Source organism: Ursus americanus, chromosome 33, assembly GCF_024610735.1.
Source record: "Ursus americanus isolate L20-20 chromosome 33, mUrsAme1.1.p, whole genome shotgun sequence".
Classification (NCBI taxonomy): domain Eukaryota; kingdom Metazoa; phylum Chordata; class Mammalia; order Carnivora; family Ursidae; genus Ursus; species Ursus americanus.
Window position 1 is genome coordinate 11,953,044 of NC_142159.1, and position 23,194 is coordinate 11,976,237.

General features: G+C 49.0%; 1 protein-coding gene across 1 annotated transcript in view; it reads right to left on the minus strand.

The window, feature by feature from the left end:
- MAN1C1 (mannosidase alpha class 1C member 1) overlaps positions 1-23,194 on the minus strand; it is a 140,155-nt gene that overhangs the window by 74,105 nt on the left and 42,856 nt on the right. Inside the window, exon 2 of the mRNA XM_045782485.2 lies at positions 12,345-12,441. Coding sequence (XP_045638441.1) covers positions 12,345-12,441 — 97 coding nt within the window. The remainder of the gene's footprint in view (positions 1-12,344; positions 12,442-23,194) is intronic.

Genomic DNA, 23,194 nt, shown 5'->3' on the forward strand with positions numbered 1-23,194 from the left:
GGGGTACAGAAGGCCGAGGACACGGGACGTGCGGGCTTTGGAGGTAGGCAAGCCTGGGTTTGAACTGTCGCTCTGGCTCTTTGCAGGCTTGGACAAGTTACTTCTCTCAAAGTCTCAGTGCTCTCGTCATCATAACACCTACTTCCACGAGGAAGACCTGAAACTCACTAGAAGGTAGGTGTGCAAGCTGGTGGGCACCTGGGGATGCACCCTTCCCACTCCACACTAACTGAGACAAAGAACCTGAGTTGTTTATGTGCCAACTTTCAAGACAACGATGAGAAGGAAGGAGTTCTTCCCACCAAGTCAGAGTGGTAGCAGGCTTTGGGGACCCTCCCCTGGCAAACAACACAGAAGCGGGGATGTGTATGATGTTCGTGGGCCCTACCATTTATAAAAAAGATATACTAAAAATGATCTTTTACAATTGCATTTGTATAAAAATGAATATAACCCAGGCTGGATTCAATATTATATTCATTTTTGTCTTCTGATTTTAAGAGAAATTAAAATTACAATACTTCAGTGAGCTGTAGGCACTGTGTCTAATGAAGATGTCAGCCCTGTACGGGGGCATCTTGTATACCGGGTGCCAGATGCCGGACCAGGTCTCTTCCCTCCAAGCCTGCTTCCTCCCACCCCACTCACTGCCCCCACCTCTGTCTCAGCACCCACACTCTACCCAGCATGACCTCCTGGCGTGGCCTGTGCTGTTGCGCCACCTGTAACAGAGATTTCACTGACATTTGGCAAAATCTACTCCGAGCAACTCTGGCACCCAACAACCTACCCCCTCCCATACGACTCCTCTCACTCCTCTCGGATGCACCAGCTTTGTGGTCTGTCAGCAATGAAATGTGGGGAACTTTATGAGAACTTTTAGAATAGTTTCAGGAACTTGTTCGGCGGCTCTCTTGGGTACTGTCACTCTCTCCCGCAACCACGTCACTCAGGCATGTGTCCTGCCTGGCAGCACAGGCAGATGGCCTTTGTCTTCTCTCCAATGAGCTCATGGCATCTTGCTCATTTTGCACCCACTTCCTGGCTCCATCCCCAGCTGGGAGCCTGGCACACAGTAGGTCCTCAATACAAAGTTGCAGAATTGAATTAAAACTTAAAAACCAAACTCTCCATGTCCCCAACAGCACTCTCAGTTACTTGTTGCAAAACAACATCCAGATGCATTTCTGGGCAACTGCTATTTCAGGAACAGTGTTATTTGGGGAGCCGAGCCGTGCTGGCTGGGTAAGAAGCAGGCAGAGGGCCTCCGCCACCATGGCTCCCTTCCTCCCTGTCCTAATCATTTGCTTGGCCATCGGTAGGCTTAGACAACAGCAATTATCCCCACATGGTCTATTCCCAGAATTCAAAGTTATTGGGGGAGAAAATGCAATTGTGCTTTTATCCAGTCATTAAAAAACAAACAAAACAGGAGCCATGGATTTCAAACTGCCTTTCAGATTTGATGAAAAGAAAAACAAACTTGAGTATTAGCCCTAAATTGTGCTGACAACACACTTCCGGGTCTCTTTGTCCTCCTCCACGTTGCCTTCAGAAGTTTTCAACAATTCCCATTGATCCCTGCCTGGTTCTCATGCCTGGGGAGAGCGGCAGTCTGTGGAGCAGGGACCGAGCAGGGGCCCCGGGCGGAGGCGGGGGGTGGGGAGTGAAGTTCCGGCTCCCCCTGCCCAGAGAAGCGACCCTTGCTGGGTCCTCACTGGTGACCAGTACTGCACCTCCGCCCCATCACTGAGCCCGCTGCCTGCTTGGCCACGACAGACCTTCATCAGCCAGGGTGAAACACACCCAAAAGTAGCCCAATCACCGACTATTTTAGGACCTAGAAGTAACAGGAGAGTCCATAGGCCATATGCCCACACTGCATGATGGGGAAACGAGCTCCGAGAGAGAATGGGCCTTGCCCAGGTCACAGAGCAGATTGGTGGCTGAGAAGCAATTAGAAGCCAGGTCTCCTGGTTCCTAAGGTTCAGGATGGGGAGAAAACACTGGGGAGCTACATGCAGGGGATCCCATTTTATGCCAGCATTGCTTACATACAGTCTCTTACCACACCCCCACCTGCTCTGGCCACCCCCGACATCTTTTAGACCTCGAGGGGCCATGGTCTTGTTCATCTCCCCTCCAGGCTGTTGCGCTGACGTGACCCCTCTTATGCTTCTTCCTTTCTGCTTCAAGTCTCAGTGTAGAGGCCACCCACTCCAGGAAAACTTTTTGAAGCCCATCATTACAAGAATGAATTAGAGAGTCCTCGGTGTGAGGACTTGTACTACCTTAACTGAAACTACAAGTTGATGTTAGTTTCCCCACTAGCCTGGGAGGTCTACACAGGTATCTCTCTGTCTTGCTTCCTATGGCTTCCTCCTGTGTCTAGAATAGGGCCTGGCACACTAAAAGCACTAAACAGTCATGGACAGAAAAAAAAAAAAGGTCTCATATGATCCCAGTAATAATCCTATGAGATGTCAACCTCCCCATTCCACAGGAGAGAAAACTGAGGCTCAGAAAAGAAACGTGACCCCTGCTCGGTGAGTTGGTAGAGCCAGGATTTGGAGAATCCAAGTCTTCTGACCCCAGGTTAACATTTTCATTGTCATGACCCCCTTCCTGGCATAATAACCAAACTAAAGAAGGTCCGGTTCACACCATTTTGGACCTGTGTGTTACAGCTGGGGTGGACTGGGGAGTGGAGAGGTCACCCCATGGCACTGGGAGACGGCGTGGGGAGGGGGTAATGAAGGAAGACTTTGCTAACCATTCCTTTTGCTACAAGGAGCACTTGAGGCAGTCAGCCTGGGATGGGAACCCCAACTCACCCCTAAGTTAGGGCAGGAACAACAGGAACGCTTCCAGACCAGGGCTGAGCAGGCTGTGGAGGGCAGCTCTGTTCCACGGAGCTCGGGCTTGGAACAACGGGTGGGGCGTCTTGATTAAGAGGGAAGTATCATTCAGGAGGAGGTGACAATTAAGCAAACTGACAACAGCAAGCACTGGCGAGGATAATGGAGTGACTAAAAGTCTCACTCGCGACTGGTGCGACTACGGATCGGTTTATCCACTTTGCAAAAGTGGTGGCATCCGACTAAAGCTCAACATAACTAAAACGGTATGACCCAGCAATTCAAATCCTGGGTAGAGCCCAACATAAGTGACTGCTTGTTTCCACCAAAAAGCATGTACAAAAGCGTTTATAACCCTCCAATACTCCTGATGGGAACACAAAATCGTGCAGCCGCTACACAAAACAGTCTGGCAGTTCCTCAGAAGTTTACACACACAGCTACCACGTGACCCAGCAAGTCCGCTCCCAGACAGATACCCAAGAGAAATGAAAACCCACGTCCACCCAAAAACCGGCACATGAATGTTCATAGCAGCATTATTCAGAATAGCCAAAAAAAAAATAAAAATAAAAAGTAGACACAATCCAAATGTCCATCAACTGCTGAAAGGATAAATAAAATATGGTCTCTTCACACGATGGGATATTATTTGGCACTAAGGGGAAATGAGGAACCGGTACCTGCCACTGTGTGGATGAACCATGAAAAATGACGCCCAATGAAAGAAGTCCGTCACAAGAGACCAGATATCATATGATCCCTTTCGTATGAAACGCCCAAAATAGGCAAATCTATGTAGGGAAAGAAAGTAGCTTAGCGGTTGCCAAGGGCTGGCAGGGGAGAGGGAGCTGGAGAGAGTCACTGCTGATGGGTATGGGCTTTGCCTGCAGTTGCCACGAACTGGAAACAAAAATGTCCAACAACAGTAGAATGGGTGGATAAACTCGAAAAGGAATGAACTACTGTTTATGATATAATTATGAGTGAAAAGCAGCAAACCATGAAAGAGTATAGACCGTCTGGTGTGCAAGTTTAAAGCAGACAAACCTAATCTAAGACGACAGAAGTCAGAATAGTGGCGGCTCTCGGGGGCTACTGACTGGGAGGGGCCCGAGGGGACCTTGTGGGGTATGGGAAATGCTACGGGCTGTACCTGTACGTAAAATTCACTGGGATGGTGCCTTCTACTGTATGTAAGATATAAGTTACAACTCGGTGTTTAAAAAGTAATTTTTAAAAATTTTTTAAAAAGATAGGGGCTCAAGTGAAAAGACCAGGGCTCAAGTCCTAGCTGTCAGGCCTTTGCGAGAGTCCCTGTCCCTCTGCGTGCCTCGTTCCCCATTCTCCAGACATCGGACCAGATGGTTTCAAAGAATCCAACTGGCACTGACAGTCTGAGATTCTGCGAATTCACATACCTATTTGTCACTGAGTTTGTTGGGAAATTTGGCAAGTGCTTGCCATCCATGTGGTGCAAAGAAGAAGGGGGCTGGCTGTCTGCTGTGGGCTCAGCCTTGTTTCCAAGGAAGGCAAGGTCTTTGGAAAGTGGGTGGGCACACCCCGCCCCCAGGAGGGAATGTCACTTGCAGTATGAATCATCTCAGGCATCCAGCAACTTGCTCTGGGAATACATACCCTGACTCACTTCTCCCTGACAGGAACAAGACTTGCTACTAAAATTTCAGATTTCAAGAGAACCAGCACAGCCCAAATAGCCTCTCAGAGGCGGAAAAAAAAAAGAGAGAGAGAAGAAGAAATCAGCCTAGTAACCAACCAAGAATCAAAGAGGGGTTGGGCGTCTTTGTACTGAAGACCAGACGAGGCCCAAAGGAGGCCGCCGGCTCACATGGCTGCTGGCGCCAGGGCTGGGACGGGGACCCAAGGCTCCTGACCTCGAGTTTTCTTTTTACAACAACCTGCTACTATAGTTTTTAGAGAAATAAATTATGCTCTGTGCTGGTGGGAAGCCTTTTAAACAAAAAGAAAAAGAAAACAGCCAAGATGCATCTTAATTAGAAAGTGCTTGGGAAAACAATCTTGGAGGGAGGGGGGTGCAGAGCACCATGCCACGAGTGGTCAGCGGCATGAGAGAGGGAAAATCCAGCAGGCTGATTCGAGGTGAGCGCCTTGCTCTGATAATTACCCAATGTGACCTGAGGGACTTTCTCGTTGTTAGGAGGTGGCAGCGAAATCATGCATATGTCATTCAAGGCCACAGGGAGACCCCCGCCCCATGGGACCGTAGCAACGGCCAGTTCTGCCTGTCCTTCACGTGTGGGGTTCATATTTTCATCCCATTATCCTCCTTGTGCTAAAAGCCCATCTGCCAGTGACCGGCGCTTCTAATCCATTTCCTCTGTGCTTTGACAGCCCCCAGCATCCGGATGGAGCAGCCACGGCTCCCAAAACATGTGACTCCCCGGAAGGTCTGCTCGCTGCCCTTACGCCTGACCCGTTCTATGCAAGGAACTGCAACATCACCACTTCCACCACAGATGACAGCTCTTTCTCAAAACAAACTCAAAGCCTGGGTCAGGAATGCACACCACGGCCTGCTAAAAATCAGTGAGCCACATGGCCTGACAATGATTCTCCAAGAACTATGGATGGATACTGGATGTTTTTGTTTTTCAGGGGAAAAAAAAAAAAAACCGAACTCAAAAAGTGTATCTATATGGTATTTTCAGGCAGATAAGTCAAGGTGTTCCATTACCCAATAGCAGGGGAGGAGAGAGAGGGACCGGGAAGGGTGTGCATACATGCCAGGCAGGGTACTGGGGTGACCTACCCCTGCCCCCACCTTCACAGGTAAGTAAACTGAGGTTTGGAGAATTTTGTGGCTTGCTCAATTTCATTCAGTTGGTAAATGCTGAGGATTTGAACCCAGGCATACCTCTAACGTCAAAAGGCTGCTTCCCAGAAACAAGCTTAGAGATCCGTGGAAACAACATGGAGTTCTGTGGAAAACTGCAGAAGCAGGTGGTTTTTGCAAACGGTCTCTCTGGCAAAGTGTGCAGTTCCCTAGGCAGCCATACTGGTAGAGTAACTCTCACCCCCAGAGAAAGATCCAGTCAGACTGGGGTATGTGTGTAGGAGACTGTGAGCATTTTGCAGAAGGCACTACTAAGTCACACGCCAAAAAGCAATTGTAAAAGTGACATCTTGGGACCTGGATTTATTCCCTCTTCAACATCATATTTGCTCCGTTTACAAGGCAAAGATGATTTTTCTCTCTGCCAAGGCCGAACATTCCCAGCCTGTGATCTGAAAATCATGCTGTGTTCATTTTGCCTCTTAACTCACCCAAGGCCATAAATCATCCCTCGAAATGGGGATTTGGTTGGCAGTTCTATCGGGGATTCACGAGGCAGAGGCGGAATCCAATTTGGGGCTCTCACGGTCATCCTGAGCTGGCTAGGCCACGGGAGCGCCTCCACGCTCCACGGAGAAGACGCCTGAGCAGCAGATCTGCTGACTGAGCAGGACCGTTGCTCTTACAGGGTTAGTCTGCTGATTCTAAATGTACTTTGTGACAGAGGAGGAGGTCAAGGCAGCTGAAGAGAAGGAGAGGAAGAGAGCAAAGCAGGATCCAGCCCTTCCCAGCCAAACCTAGGATGAAGGGCTAAGGGAAAACAGGGCCGGCAGAGACTGCAGTGGGCAATTCATTCATTCCAAAGTATTTATTGAGAGCCCACTACCGGTTATGTACCAGGCACTGTTTCTTTCCTTGGAATATAATTATTTTCCCAAGTATTTCTTAACAAATAGAATAATAATGGCAGCAGCTTACTGTTAACAAGTATACACGGACGGGGACGTGTAGACACGCGGGCAGGTGCTGCACGTGAACTTCATCTAATCTCCACAACTGCTGGGTGAAGGAGGTATTACCCTCATTGTACAGAAGGAGAAACTGAGGTGCAGAGAGATGAAGAAACTTGCCCCAAGTCACATGACTCGTAAGTGGCAGAGCCAGGATTCAAACTTAGGCAGGCATGGTTTCCAAAGGCATACTTCCCTCAGCTCATCGTGCTGACGGCCAATGGCATGCTTTGTAATTCTGTGTTTTCGGGTTTCTGGGAGGGGATAAGATAGTTTCCTATGCTGGGAGAAAACAGGAACATTTGAATCTTTTTTCCAAGCCCTGAATACTCAGCCAACGTCTACTAATCCCTGATGCGCGGAGATGGGTGGCTGCAGACCCTGACCATGCAGTGCATGTCCTCCCAGCTCCCATCAGGGCAGGGGAGAAGAAGATGCAGGCCCACCAACCCTGAGACCAACCCTCTGCCCGGTTGCTGTCTCTGTGGCCACCATATGTGGTCACTGGGGAACAGGGCAGCACGCTGGCTTATGGACTGGGTTCTGGAGTTTGAAAGCCTTGTGATCAAGTCTCTGCTTGATGACTGTGTGACTAAGCAAGTCCTAATACTTGCCTAGCCTCAGTGTCCTCATCTGCGAAATGGGGATAAAATGGGTAATTTATTCCTTTCATGGGCTGTGAGGACACAAGAGAATGTAGCTACAGTGCCTGGTGTGATGCAAGTACAGAAAGCTCTTCCCCCCAAATCATACACCCCCTGATAGCCTGCTCTTACCAAAGCTCTGCAGATTTCTAGTTCCTAGTGGTGATCTGGCCATGACCACAGGCCTGCATTTCAACAATCTGGCCTCGGTCAGTTTAGCTCATCTCAGAGTGGGTGGTGAAAGAGCACTGGGCTGGGACTCAAGCCACCAGAGTCCAAGTCCCCAGTCCTGCAATTAACATGCTGTGTCACCTTGGGCAGGTCCCTTCCATCCCTGACCTTGGTTCCCCCCAACTCAGATGAAGGAATGGGACTTGCCTTCAAAGGGCCTCTCTGGTGGTACCCTCCCAAGACTCGGTGCCCATGCTGATTTTCCCTGCTGCCAAGGGAAGATGAAGTTATCATGGCTCACTCTGACTTCTTGGGAAAATTAATGCTTGTTAAGTGCTTCAGGGCTGGCAGCTGGCACAGTGCAAGGTGTCACTTACTAACGGCCCAGAAACTCTTACCCTGGCAGGGGGCTGATTTATTCCATGGCCTTGAACCTTAACCTTCCCCTGCCTACAAATTCCTCTGTAAGCTGCTTAAATGAAGGAGTGAACAGGACACTGCCTACCAGTGGGCTGCCCACCTGCAATCTCTACCATGGCATTTAAGGGCTGGGGAAACAGGACAGGAGTGATCGGGGCTTGGAAAGCCCCGGAGCCTTCATGTGGGTCCCCGCGTCCAGGGGTCTTGGACATGCTCCAGTCAACATGGGAGAGGCACACACTGTCCTAAGAGCCTTACGTCATCCTCATAGCGGCTGACTTGAAGAACTCCAGACACAAACATGAGTGCTTCTCATGTCTTAACTCATTTAGTTCTCAAAACAATCCTGTGAGTAGGTAATATTGCTGTCCCAACTTTACAGCTGGGACCCTGAGGCCCAGAAAGGTTAAGAAACTTGCCCAAGGTCACACAGCTAAGAAGTGGCACAGCAGCATGCAAATGCAAGCCATCTGGCCCCTGAGTCCATGCTCCTCAGCTGGCTTGTCTAATGTCCTCCCAAGTCCTCACAGCAGCCCTTTCTACAGGTAAGGAAGCTGGGCCTCTGAGTCCTAAGCCACTGTGCTTTGTGGCACTGCTGGCGGCACCACAGCTGGCTCTCCTCCCTCCCCTCCCCGAGGGGCAGACTTGCCTCTGTGACTTACTGGTGATAAGAATGCTGCCATGAGAGGCGCCTGGGTGGCACGGCGGTTGAGCGTCTGCCTTCGGCTCAGGGTGTGATCCCGGTGTTACGGGATTGAGCCCCACATCAGGCTCTTCCGCTATGAGCCTGCTTCTTCCTCTCCCACTCCCCCTGCTTGTGTTCCCTCTCTTGCTGGCTGTCTCTATCTCTGTCAAATAAATAAATAAAATCTTAAAAAAAAAAAAAAAAAAAAAAAGAATGCTGCCATGGGGGGCCCGCTCTGGGCCTGGCTCCGGGCTAGGCCTTTGTCCGTCTCCAGTCTGTCACCACGGGCCCAGGAGGCAGGGGCCTCTGCCCCATTCCGCCGTCTGAGGCCACACAGCTCCTGAGTGAGTGGCAACACAGAGGTTCTCCTCAGGCCTGCCTAGATCCAAAGTCCACACTCTTTCCACCCCCTGGCTGGACGCTAACAGGGACATCTGAGCGACCTCTCAGAGGAAGGGGAAAGAGGCAGATATGTGCCATGGCCTGGGCCACAAGGCAAGGAGCAGGCTGTGGGCTTGCTCGCAGCAGTGGGGTCTGGGGAACATTTTCTGACAGGGCCTGCTGAGCTGGACGATAGGAAAAAGGAAGCCACTCTGACACTGAATTGTTAAGGGTACAAAAACTGGCTTGAGAGACACCTCACTCAGCAGTCTTGCTCTCAGAGTGAGAACGGATTCAGGGAAGGGTGCACGGGCAGCTGGGAGGGGAATTCAATTTGGTGAAATGCTGCACAGGAGATCAGGCTCGGCATCTGATGTTCTCACTGCAAAGCCAGGCACCAGTGTGAACTCGTTACTCTTTTCCATATGCAGCCTTCTCGGCCCTGCAGGCCCAGAGAGGGGGCTGCAAGAGCCCATGTCCAAACAGCTCAACCAGGTGGGGCGGGGGAGCACTGCTGTCACCTGGCCTTCCTGGCAGGGCTCAGTTTAAGTCACTGAGGATGGCAGTGGCCAGAGCCCAGCAGTGATGCCACCTCACAGCCCACGAGTCTGGAAAAAGAAGAGGGAGGGTGACGAGTGGCTTAACTCAGGCCAGTTCACCTCCTTCTATCTTTGGGAATAGTCTGGCTTCAAAAGCCTCTCATGGATCAACCCCAAACTAGAACCACCTCCTCTGGGTGCATCCCCATAAGCCCCATGCGTCATAAGACACAGTTGTGGGTGACCACGGTCATAGCTACCACCCATTAAGCAGCTTCTATGTGTCAGGCAGGCCCTGGGCGGGGGGTCTGATGTTTTCATTAGCACCACTGTGCAGAAAAACTCAGGCTCACAGAGAAATGACTTGCCTAAGGTCACACAGCCAGGAGGTGGTACATAAGCATTTGTTGAGTGAAAGAGTAAACAGAGACCAGCTCTCGCTGCCCAGTGCCCGGGTCCCTGCACATCTTCCTTTCCCAGGGGCCAGCCACCCACTGCGACCTCTTTGCTGGCTACAGAGGAAAGATGCTGTCTCACTGCCGGGACTGTTGTAGGCACTGGATGATGGGCACCCTGGGGAGTGCCTGCTCTGGGCGACAGACACCCAGGGGACCACAGGACTTCCCATGGGCTCACCTGGGCAAGGGCCAATTGCAGGTATTATACTGTAAATCGTAAATTACTCACACATACTTGGTCCTCTGCATGTTCGTACGTGCTCTCACAGCAGTCCAGTATGAAGGACAAATGAGCAGGGGCCCAGAGAGGTTAAGTGACTCAGACCTGGCCACACAGATAGCTCAGGACAGAGGGAGGAGTTGCCCCAGGGCTTTTGACTCAAGGTCCAAGTTTCTTTCCACCATTCTAGCTGCCCACTTTCTCCATCAGGTCTGGTGTTTGAAAAGGGACTGAAGAGTTGAGATGCAAAGGACAGCCCTGAGGACTTTGACACAATGGGACTTGGCTTAGCCCAATCCTACTTATAATGCTCCCTGTGGTGCTCCCCCTCCCCCTGTCTGAGCAACAGCTATGCCCATGCTGTGCAGTTTCAGAAATCGGCCTCCCCCGACCTCCACCAATTCCCCGAATATTTGCAAACTGTTAGAGAGAAGAAGAGGGGAAGCCTCCGTGATTCCATCCCAGATTTACACAGTAGCCAAAGCTCCAACGACTGTGGTGAGACCCACCCTGGCCCCCTTTCCCCAGGGCTGATGTGGGACATCGGGGAAGGTCTGTGTTCCAGGCCAGAGAAGACAGCCGGGTTCTGACACACAGAAATCCACACATTTCACATTTGAGGTTAAAGAAACATTTGTCTTCCTCTCTTCTAATTCAGGGGTCCTCCCTAGGAATCTATCCTAAGACAACATTCTATGCGCAACGATGACAACGGCTGAATTATTTTTAAAAACAAAAAATTGGAAAGGACTTCTGTCCAGCATTAGCAGGATGGTTAACTGAATTACAGCACATCTGTGCAATGACTGCAACCATTAAAACCACTCTTTATGACAACATTTGAATAAGTTAGGGCAATACTTATGATGTAACATTAAGCCAGAGAGAGAGAGAGAGCGAGAGAGCGAGAAAGGACATAAAATTGTATATCGAGGCAAAAAAAGCACAGAGAAGATTGGGAGGAAATGAACCAAGATGTCAACAGAGGCTGTATCTATGTGGCAGAATGAGTTATTTTTTGTCTGTTTTCCACTTTTTGATACTTTCTCTTTTCCCCTGTGTTCCTATGATAATCAGAAAAATGGAGGAAGCTGCCTAAATTCTCTCTCTCTCACACACACACGCACACCCAAGGGTAGTGAGTTATCTAAACATCCAGAAAGGATGTGAAGCTGACCGGTTAGAGGGAGGAAGGCAGGTGCCTCTTCCCATAACACAAGCACTTCCCACAAGATCACACACGTGGGGGCCATCCCTTTAAATCTGCCTTGAAGGTTTTCCTGGGACTTTTCATCTGACTTGGTGCTTTGGTTCTGGACCGCAGGAGCCTGGCCTCTAAGGAGAGAGGAACACAGCGGGTGAATTTCCGCCTCCAGCCCCGGACAGCTCCTGCCTCTCAGGGAAGAAGCAAGCCAGGCCACCTCCGGCATCTTTTCTGGAGAAAGGCCTGCAGAGAGGAGAGCTGGCGACTTGGAAGGGTGTTAAATTTGGAATGTGAGGCCGTGCCCACAATCAGGCACTCCGCAGACTCTCCAGCTGAGAGAGGCTTTCGAGTTAGGAGAACCCGCGGCTGGAAAGGGAAGAGACACGCCAAGGGAGGTGGCAGGTCACACGGGCGCTGCCAACAAGAGGCGGCACCCGTGCTGCTCCCTGACCAGTGACAGTTCTGTCCGACCACCAGCTGAGCGTGCGAGATGCACCCGCAGGACCCTAAAGGCGGCACACACACCCACCTCATCAGAAACGTGTTCCGTTTCTCCACAAAAATCACCCGAGACCGTCTTACAGCTATGCTTGGGGGAGTGGATCTAAACCCAGTCCTCTGTGTCCTTCAGAACTGCAAACCTGCTCCTTGGAAACAGGTCTCCGCTCCTCACCATCCCCAGTCACACGTCCAAGTGTGTTTGCTCTAAAACACAGATGCTAAGTGCGTACAAAGAGTGTAAAGTGAGAGGCAAGCATGTTGGCTTCCCCCAAATCTAGAAGGCTCAGAAGCTTCAACAGCCCAGAAGGAACTCAGACTCAGGAGTCCCCGGGTCTGGGGGAATAGGGACACAACTCAGCGCAGGGGAGGGGGGGAGAGACAAAACTGAATTCCACTCAGCCACCAGAGGGGCAGTGGGTCTCCCCAACACCAACTCACCAAACATGTTGCCCTCATAGCCGTCTTTTGTGAGTGGCCGGAGCTCGTTCTTCCCCATTGCATACAGCTTGTAGCTGTGCCAGGCGAACTGCATCATCTGCAAGAAAAAGCAGGAGACAGAACCTGAGCGCGGCAATTCCCAACCACGTCCACTGGCCACCTGGCTTTGCCCTCTGCAACAGGATCTGAAACCACATTTAAAAAATAATCTTCCAGGGGCACCTGGGTGGCTCAGTCGTTAAGCGTCTGCCTTCGGCTCAGGGCGTGATCCCGGAGTTCTGGGATCGAGCCCCACATCAGGCTCTTCCGCTGGGAGCCTGCTTCTTCCTCTCCTGCTCCCCCTGCTTGTGTTCCCTCTCTCGCTGGCTGTCTCTCTCTCTCTGTCAAATAAATAAATAAAATCTTTAAAAATAAAAAAAATAAAAATAAATCTTCCAAATGGAGGAAGACAACTTCCCCTCACAGAGTTCTGTTCATACTTACAGCTGCCTGGATGTCCATTCTCCTCAGACCATCCCACGAGCCCAGAGTCTACCCAAAGATTCCTTAGAGAAGACAGAGAAAGCACTAAATACATTCTAGCCATCCTTCAGTGCCAAAGTGAAAAGCCACCTCTTCCATGAAGCCTTCCTGCTTTGCTCTGGCCTAAAGCAATCCTCTGAAAGGAAGGAAACAACTCACCGAGTGATGCCTGGTATAATCTAATAAAGCAATTCCCTGGGCTAGGGCTTGTTCACTCCATTCTGTAGGTAAGGGGACAAGGCAAAGACATAAGGTAATTTGTCCAAGGGTTACCCAGAGTCAGTGAGAGTGCTGGGAACTGAACCTATGCCCTGTGGCTCTGAAGCCTTAGGTCTGCCCCGAAAGCCTTTGTTCTGTCCCCTAAAGTCTCTCTGAACTTCTCTGACACTTGGCTTGACTTACCCTGGCCATCCCAGGTTTCCCAGCACCGCAGCTGGTCCCTTATCAGTTTTTGTTTCCCTGGCTATGAACCATAAACTCCTCAAAGCCAGAAACTATGCCTGCCTCAGTTTCCCCCCCAGCATCCAGTATAGAGCTTGGCATGTGTAGGCAGCAATGAGTATTTATCAACTTTGCTCCCCAGTCCGTGCATGAGTTCTTACCACACTAGGGCAGCTAAGTCAGTCCCTAGGAACATCACGCAAGCGGGTCCCCCAGTGGCACTTAGCCCGGAGGCTAGAGGAATGCAAGCTGACACGTAAGCTCAGCCCCGCTCCCCAGGCCCCAGGCTCTCCCTGATTGCCTCTATGGTGCTGCCTTTTCGCTTCTGCATGGCGGGCTGCTTGGGTGGCCCCAAGGCAGGCAGCAGAGGCACAGCTGAGGGCCCTGTGGCCCGGGGAGGCTGCTGGTGGGGTGCAAGGAACTCAGGCTTCAGAGCCAGAGCTGTCTGCGTTCTCATCTCACCTCTGCTTTGACCTTGGCAAGTGACTAAATGTCTGGAGCCTCGGTGAACTTCTCTTTGAAATGGGAATGACAAGGGCTGTTTTGCTGAAAGGTTTAGCCCCCAGGCCTCAAAGGTTTACATGAAAGACAGTAGCTGGAAATGCTCAGTTTCTGACCTGCACGGCACGTGATTGACAGACACTAGTCCTCTGCCCTCCTCAGCCTCTAAAGTCCCTGCCTGGTCCTCCAAGCCACAGCTACCACCCCTCCTTCCATCCATCCTTGGTTCTCAAATTGTGCAGGCAACAGAATCACCTCGAGTTTCGGCTTCAGCAGGTCTGGGGTGAGCCCAAGAATTCGCCTTTCGGGCGAGTTCCCACATGATGCTGCTGGTCCGCCGGCCACCGCTGAGAACCACATTTCTGGTACACGTGTTTATTTCTATTTCTCACCTCACCTCCAAACACTGTCTGACACCTTTTTACTTTTCTCCTTCTCTCTCCCAGCCTACCTTCCTGTCTCAGCCCCATCCTTCTGGACATCTCCGCCCTCATCCTCCATGCTCTGCCGTTCCGGGCGCCAAGGCTTAGAAGCGGCCTCTTCCAGGCACATCTGCACTGTAACTTCTGCTGTGCTTGCTGCTGCGGCCCAAATACACAGGCCAGGAGGGCAGATGTGACAAGTCTATGGCCCACGCTCCCCGTGAAATGGCAGAGGGACCCAGCAGCACCTCTCCATCTCACAGAGGTTCCAACTAAGGCTCAGAGATGGAAGTGGTCAGGACAGCACAGCCAGCAGGGCTGGATGAGGCTTTCTCAACTCCCAGGCCGGCAGACCCCACCCTTGTGCTCGGCCTGATGTGTGGCTTCCCCTGTGACACACATGCAAATGTCATGGTAATGCATGCCAAGCACTTGGCACGGGCGTTGAGTCCTAGTTCCATTCCTCTGTTATTTTCTACTTATCCTGAATTGGCAATAACAGAAACTAATTGCCGGGTATGAGTGCTTAAGGGAGACTGTCCTCCTCCCTCAGTCTCTCTTATCTGGAGGCTCCCTCCTTTAAGTCAATGTGAACTGAGGTGGGGGGAGAGCAGCAGGAGGCTGGTAAAATATAAATGACAGCAGAAAAGAAGCCACAGAGGTCTGGAGGGAGAGGACCACACCCTCCTCTCCAAACGCCTCCCGCTTCAGAGAAGGAGAGGGAAGTGGATGTTCCCGAGTAATGAGGAAAATCATAGGTATCTACACGTTCCCAGGGGAGCTGCCACTGCAGGGACGTGGAGACGTTTGGAATGGGGCCCGTTACCTCAGTCATGCACATCAGCGGAGGGGAACGAAGGCACCAATGATCCCTATGCCACTTGGGACTGGATTCAGAAGGCAACCAGAGTGGCTCTCAACCCTCTCTTTCTCTCTCACGCGTGCACACGCGCACACACACACACCCCCGGGTCTCCCTTCTCAGGTCACAAGTGGCTCAGCCTGGGCACTGGATGAGCAGGGGACAGGAAAAGACCCCCAGCCAGGCAGTCCTTACTTCTCTTCCTAAAGTGCCCTAAGCAAGCACCGACCCCGTGTCCTGTCCCGTGTCAGCTACAGTTTGGGCTACAGCCCCAGGGGGACCGCTGCTCTGGCACCTCCTTCTGCTTCCCTGCCAACTGCTTATCTGTCTTCAGAGACCAGCATTTTGCAGGAGGCCGCCTCCCCAGCCATGCCTAAGTCAGGCCCCCACTCCTTGCCCACGTTGCTGATGCCACGGCCCACAGCAGCCTGCGTCACGCTTTTAGCAGTCATGGCTGCACGTCTCGCAACTCATCCGGGGACTGGCACATCCTAGGTGCTCACTAAATATTTGCTGAATGTCTGTAAGAACAAGAAAACAGCTGTAGAGTTTAACATATGGTTGGCAGACTGGTAGACCACACACGTCCTGGGTAAGATAGGTAATGGGTCAGAGGGGAGGTGCTTCTGGGCAACAGAGGCACTGAGAAGAGGGCACTGTATGTCTCAAGGGGTTACCCAAGCATCCTGATGGACACACAGGACTGTGAGGGACACAGGAAGAGGATGAACCACAGAAAGGCTATCTCACTCTGGAGCTGGAGATACAGGCCTTGGGTGATCCCTGGACTGGGCTTTGGAGGTGGACAGACCCTCACTTCATGTGAGACAGTTCTAAGACCTCAAAGGTCATCCAGACTACCTCCTGCCCCATGCACTTTTGTTCCTTAACAAAAGATTAAGTAATGCCTCTTTGAACACCCCCACTGATGGGGTGCTCACCACCTTACCAGGCAGCCCATTTGACTACAGTTTCACAAAATTCTTCCTTAATCGGTCCAAATCTGTTTACCCCTATGGGCCATGGGGAAGAGTGTTCATATTGCTTTCAGACCAGAGACTTCAGACAGGGGAGCCAACTCTCCAGTCACCTTAGGCAGTCTGTTGGCCCACCGAGCAGAGCGGCCCAGCTCCTGCAACAGTTCCCCTCATGGCAGATCTCTGAATTCCCTGAAACTGCAGACCCACACGTTGTCATGTTTTTCCGGGATGCCCCGAGACTTTGTTGCCCATTTGTTGTGGTTGGCTATACTTTTGTTAATGAGCAGAAACCAAAGTGCCAACTCTCCCTGGTTACATCTGGACCAGATCCTGTGGGCGTGGACTTGCCATTTGTCAATAATTTTATCCTGTAGGACTCTGCCTACCATTCTGTGCTGTCAGGATCTTTCTGGAACCAGATCTTATAATTCAATGTGTGTGTGTGTGCCTGCTTTGGGTAATCTGCAAACCTGATAGGACTGCCATCTGTGTCTCCCAGTCCCCCCGCCAGAGTTTTGGACAGAAACACTAAACAGGGGCCTGAGAACAGCGTCGGGGAAATCACAGCAGAGGCCTTCCTCCTGGATGTTGCATTTTTGAGTGTCACCTGTCAGTAAGTGAGGAACCCACCAATCAATACAGCCCCCGTGTCTCCATTTTTATACACAAAGATGCTGTGATGGACAGGGCTGAAACACAGAAAACACTCCCCTGGCATAGCTAGTACAGAAAAAATAAACTGCTGCATTTTTTTCTTTTTTTAAGGAAAATCAGGGGTTAGACGGGCACGATTTGTTCTTGATAATCCATTTTGGTTCCTACGAATCATCACTTTTTATTCTAAATGCTTGCAAATCACTAACTTAAAAACCTATTAGTGCCTCTTACGAGGCTGTAATCAAAAAGACGGGTAATAACTAGTGTTGGCCGCAATGGGGAAAAATTGGAACCCTCATACATTGCTGGTGGGTATGAAAATGGTGCAGTCGCTCTGGAAGACAGAGCAAAAAAAGTTAAAGAGAAAGTTCCCATGGGATCCAGCAATTCCACTCCTATGGACCTGTGCAGAAAAGAACTAACAGCGGGCCAGAGACTTCCATCCCTAGAAAGGGCCTGCCTGCCAGGCTGGTCCTCGGCTGGCATCTGGGAACGAGGATTTCACGAGTATTCCCACCATCCTCTAACTGGTGAGGGTGGTTTCCTGTCCTTAGACTGTACAATCAGTGAGGCTGAACACCTACCAGCTCTCCTTCTGGGAGTCTAGAATTTTGGTATGTGTTAAAATGGTACCCATGTGACCAGCCCCCAACAAAAACCTCCGGCACTGAGTCTCTAATGAGCCTCCCTGATAAATAACACCTCACACATATTGCCACGATTCAGTGCTGGAAGAATTCTGCGTACCCTGTGTGATCCCGCAGGGAGAGGACTCTTAGAAGCTGTGCCTGGTTTCCTCTGGGCTTCCCTGCATGCCCTTTTCCCCTCTACTGATATTTCTCTGTGTCCTTTCGCTACAATACAAATCACAGCTGGGAGCAGGACTAAGTGCTGAGTCTTGTGAGCCCTCCTAGTGAATCACTGAACCTAGGGGTCCCCTGACACATCTCCTAGAAAATAAAAAACGTAAGTCCACACAAAAACTTGCACACAAATATGTATACCAACACAATTTGTAATAGCAAAAAAGTGAAAAACAACCCAAATGTTCATTGACTGATAAATGAATCAATAAAACGTAAAATATATATATAAATGCAATGGAATAGTACTCAGCCATAAAAAGAAATGAAATACTGCCTCATGCTACAGGAGGGAGAAAGCTCAAAGCCAGACACAAAAGGCCATACAGTGTAAGATGCCATTTCTACAAAATGCCCAGAACAGGCAAATCCATGCAGATAGAAAGTAGGTTAGTGGTCACCAGGGACTAGGGAAAAGAAGATACAGGGAACGACTGCTAGTGGGAATGAGGCCTTTCTGGGGTGATGAAAATGTTCTGTAATTGATGAGGACTGCACAACTCTGTGAATATAATAAAAGCCACTGAATTTTACACTTTCAAAAAAGGTGAATTTTATGGTACATGAACTATATCTCAATAAAGTTATTTATGTATTTTTAAAAATCTTTTAAGATTTTATTTATTTATTTGAGAGAGAGAGAGAGAGAAAGAGAGCATGAGCAGAGGGGAGGGGCAGAGGGAGAAGCAGACTCCCCAGTAAGCAGGGAGCCCAATGTGGGGCTCGATCCCGGGACTCTGGTATCATGACCTGAGCCGAAGGCAGGCACTTAACCGACTGAGCCACCCAGGCGTCCCTAAAGTTATTTGTATTTTTAAAAACTATTATCAGGGACAAATAGATGTCATATGCCACTTGATATGACACACGGATATGATGCACTCCTTCATTTCAGTGGTATTCCTGCCCAAAACGCAAACCTAACCTGAATCATGAGGAAAGATCACACAAACAGAAATCTGTACAACATAAATGACCCCCACTCTTCAAAAACACTGAGGTCATGAAAGAAAAGGAAAGACCGAGGGACTGTTCTAGATCGAAGGAGACTAGAGAGACATGAACTAAATGCCACACGTGAACTTGAATGTGATCCTGGAGCAGAAATAACAACAATTATTATTCTTTCTATGAAGACAATTGTCAAGACAACTAACAAAATTTGAATGGGGTGTAGGAATCAGCCTGTAGTATTGCTGATATCGGTGTTAATTTTTTCTTTTAAGGGTTTTACTGTGGTTATGTAGAAAAGTGGCACTAAGTTTTTGGAAATACACAGTGAAATATTTAAGGGTTAGCGTCTTTATGTTTGCAACTTCCTCTCAAATGATTCAGAAAACTGTGTGTGTGTGTGTGTGTGTGTGTGTGTGTGGCAAGAGAGAAAAAAGGAAACAGTAAAATGTTAACATTTGAGGAATCTGGGTAAAGGGTAAATGTGAAACCTTTGTTAGATTTTTTCAACTTTTCTACAAAATTGAAATTATTTTTTAAAAAAACCCATTGAGGGGGCACCCGGCTGGCAGTTGGCAGAATATGCAATGTTTGTTTTCGGGGTTGTGAGTTCGAGCCCCAGGCTGGGTGTAGAGTCTACTTAAAAAAAAAAATAAAAAAATCGCATTATCTCTTTCTCTCTCTATCTTTTAATGTATCTAACATATAGATGCTCATTGTAGAAAAGCGGAAAGAAAACCACCACCTATTATTCCAATACTATAACCACCATTCCCATTTGGTGTCTTTCTTTCTACTCTTTTCCCATTCATCTTTGCTTCTTCCCGGGATGACAACATAAACATTTTCCACTTTATTAAGAAGGCTTTGCAAACATCATTTTCAAGAGCTATACAATACCTAGCAAGCAGGTTCACCATCATTTACTTAACCTTCCTCCCATATAATCAGACATTTCAGTGATTTCTACTTTGCAGCTATTGTAAATAATGCCATAACGAACATCTCTGTGCACACTCCTTTTTCTGCACTTCAAATAAGTTATTTAGGCCAGAATTGCTAAGAACTTTCTGGAAAAAAATTAAAAGTTATTAATATGTATGTTCTTTTTTAAAGAGTAAATCAAGACAGCTTGTTTTGCCCATCAATATGCAAAACTTGGTGAATGGACAAATATATAACAAGCTTGTTATACAGTAATGTAGTTCACTTGGGGAGCTAAAACTAAGTAATAGTCAGTTATATTTGTGTAGCTCTTTGCACATTTTATCTCATTTGATTTGGGTAGCTCAGTGGTCTTGACAGGATAGGCATTATTCTCATTTAGAAATAATCATGCAGGACCTCAATAAAGTATGAGCTGTAAAGTATTAAATAGATGATAAAAACCGTTTCCAAGTGCACAGTGATATACAGAAATGCTACTTGTATAATATTAAGTGAAAAAGCAGGGCACCAAATTAGATAGTGTGAAACTTACTGGACCATGTATGAGTATTTTAAAGAAGAAGAAGAAAAACGACGGGAAGGAAATACACCAAAATGCTGACAGTGATTATCTCTGACAGTGAGAAGTTTAGCGGTTGTTATTTTTTCCTTCTAATTGACTTGTATTTTCCGGATTTTCTATAATGAGTATCTAGAAATATTTGTAATGTGAAAATTAAAGGTTGTTAGAATGAAAAACATAAGGAAGAAATGATATGGTGCTACTCCTAAGTCAAAAAGGAGTGCTTGGGTGGTTGGCCATGGGGTGGGTAGGATGGAGCCAGGTTTGACGAAAGAGAAGAAGGCCTTTTACAGCTGGGAGTCAGAGAGAAGGCCAAGCAGCAACAAAAACAACATAAACAGAAGTACAGAGCCAGGATCTCAGAGTCAAACGGAATCTGAGTGCCAAAGACATTCTCTATTCCCAAAGCCACATTTCACGAGAGCTGCATGAGGCTCAGACTGGGGAAGCGATTTACCATGGCCAGGACACAGAAGTTCACAGCACGGCGGGGATGGTCCTGTCTCCAAGAACATGGGCCAGGACAGTGATGCCGCTGACTGGAGCAGGGGCAGCCTGAACCGTGGCAAGAGGGATTTGGGATGGACTCAAGAACATGACTATAAGAATCAAGAGACATGAGAACTAAATACCAAGAGAAATTATTCCTCTGCCCCCATTGGGTTCCAGAAATACACACCAGGCAGTCATCGTCTGCGTGTGCATACGTGCGCGTCCGTGCCGGAGACAGAAGGCAGCTCTGGATGGTCTCTAGAAGGCCCTCCCTTCCAGCAGTCTGTGATTTATAGATTCAAAGAACACCTAACAATAGACCACAAAGCCTTCCTTTTGCCAAGTCCTGCAAGGCAGAAAACAAAGCTGCAATGATAGACACAGGCAGAGCAACGAGGGCTGAATCCTAAGACGCCCCTCCAGTTCCTCCTCAGACAAAAGGCGTTCTTGTCCACCTGAACAAATTACAAGGACATGAAATCTTAAAATGAAAAATATTTACTAGTCTGGGGTACACATTATGATTTTGTTTAAGATGTTCTTTCCACCTGTCTCAGAGCTCTAGAATTCTCTCCCGAGAAAAGCACCTGGAATCCACCGCATTACCCAGACACAGAGGCCCAGCCTGGCTCAAGAGCCCCAGAACAACGGAACCAAGAGAGAAAGGGTGCATTCGAGGAGGGGAGGAAATGGGAATAATTGGCAGCCTGCCTCTAGAGTGGAAAACTAAGAGCTTGTGTTGGAAAGTTCTTTGGGGGCAACTGGGGAGGAAGAAGTAATCACTGACACGGTGTGACATTCCCCCTTTTAAAGAAAACCCACACACAGACAGCATCAGGCCTGCCAGTGACCCAGAACCACCGTCACAACTTCCCAAAGCTGCCAAGAAGGGAAATGGATTTTCCCAGTCATTAGAGACAAGTGCTCGCACCATGACTCGCAGCCTTATTGGCGTCTCCCAGCAGTGACACCTGGCCCCATCTGCAGGGGCTGAGTGGGAAAGGATTTGGTCTCTAATGATCCTGGGATCTAATGACCACCTGGATAAAGAGATGAAAATGTTGGGTTGATTTTTTTTTCCTTCCCTTTCCAGTCCAGGGAGACAGCTGACAGCTTGGTCCGTAAAAACCATCCTTATTAGATTCCTCAATCTACCTCCATCTATCAGTGCCTCGCAGCATGATCTGATCGGCGACTGCTAATGAGACATCCATGAATACACATAGCCCCTGGCCTAGTGCAGAAGCTGGACACAGGTGGGATTTGGTTGTGCTGAGGGGTAGAGGTGCGGGGTGGGGAGCAGAAGGGGGAGGTACTGCCTCCAACACTTTCACTTTGGGGTTTGCTTGAGATATTGAAAGGCAAATGTAGGAAATGAAAATGTGGTATCGCTCCCTACCTATCCGAGGTCCAGACGGCTCTCCCACATCCTGGCTATGGGGATGCAGATTCGAGCAGTCTCGGAAGTCTCGCCTCACCTGTAGCTGTTCTAAAGCACCGGTTGAGAGTCTGGACCCTGGAGTTAGACCCTTGCTGCTCAAAGTGTGGTCCAGGGACTAGAAGCTGGGCATACCCAGGGAGCGTGTTAGGAATACAGCATCCTGGGCCCCACCCCAGACCTCCTGAATCAGAACCCGCATTTTAACAAGACACCCACGTGATCCAACTGCACATTAAAGTTTGAGAAGCTGCTGTAGGGCCCTGTCACCTACTAGCCATGGGCCTTGAGTGAGTGACAACCTCTCTGAGCCTCAGTTTCTTCATTTGTAAGATTCGGACAGGAATATTTAATCCTTATAATAATCCTTAAAGAAGATAACGCATGAAAAGTGTTTAGGGAAGCCTGGGTGGCGTAGTCAGTTAAACATCTGCCTTCAGTTCAGGTCATGGTCCCAGGGTCCTGGGATCGAGTCCACTTTGGGCTCCTTGCTCAGTGGGGAACCAGCTTCTCCCTCTGCCTGCTGCTCCCCCTGCTTGTGCTCTCGCTCTCTCTTGCACATGCTCTTTCTCTCTCTGACAATTAAATATAATATCTTTAAAAAAAAGAAAAATGTTTTTAGCACAGCAGCTGGTACATCATATGTGCTCAATAAAAAGCAGTCATAGGATCTTCACTACCTTATTAATTTACCGACTAAGTATCCCTCCATTCTTTTCTCCCTACACCACCACTCTCATATGTGCTCAATAAAAAGCAGCCATAGGATCTTCACTACCTTATTAATTTACCGACTAAGTATCCCTCCATTCTTTTCTCCCTACACCACCACTCTCATCTAAAGCACTCCCATCTCTCCACGGGACTCCTGCAGCAGCTCCTAACTGGCCTACAGCTGCAATCTTCTGCCTCCTACACTGTTGTCCACACTGTAGCCAGGGTGGTTATTTGAAATGCAAATGTACTCATATCTCTACCCGACCTTCAACACACACTTAAATACTTCTATCAGGTATAAAGATCAAACTCAATAAGGCTCATCAAGCCCTGCAGTACCCACCCCCTCATGCCTCCAGCCTCAGCTCATCTTCCCTATCTCTGCCTTAACCGTACCAGCTTTCCTTCTTAGTTCCTCAAAGAACCACACCTCTTTCTGCCACAGGGCCTTTGCACATGATAGCACCTCTTCTTGGACCATTCCCCTCTCCTCC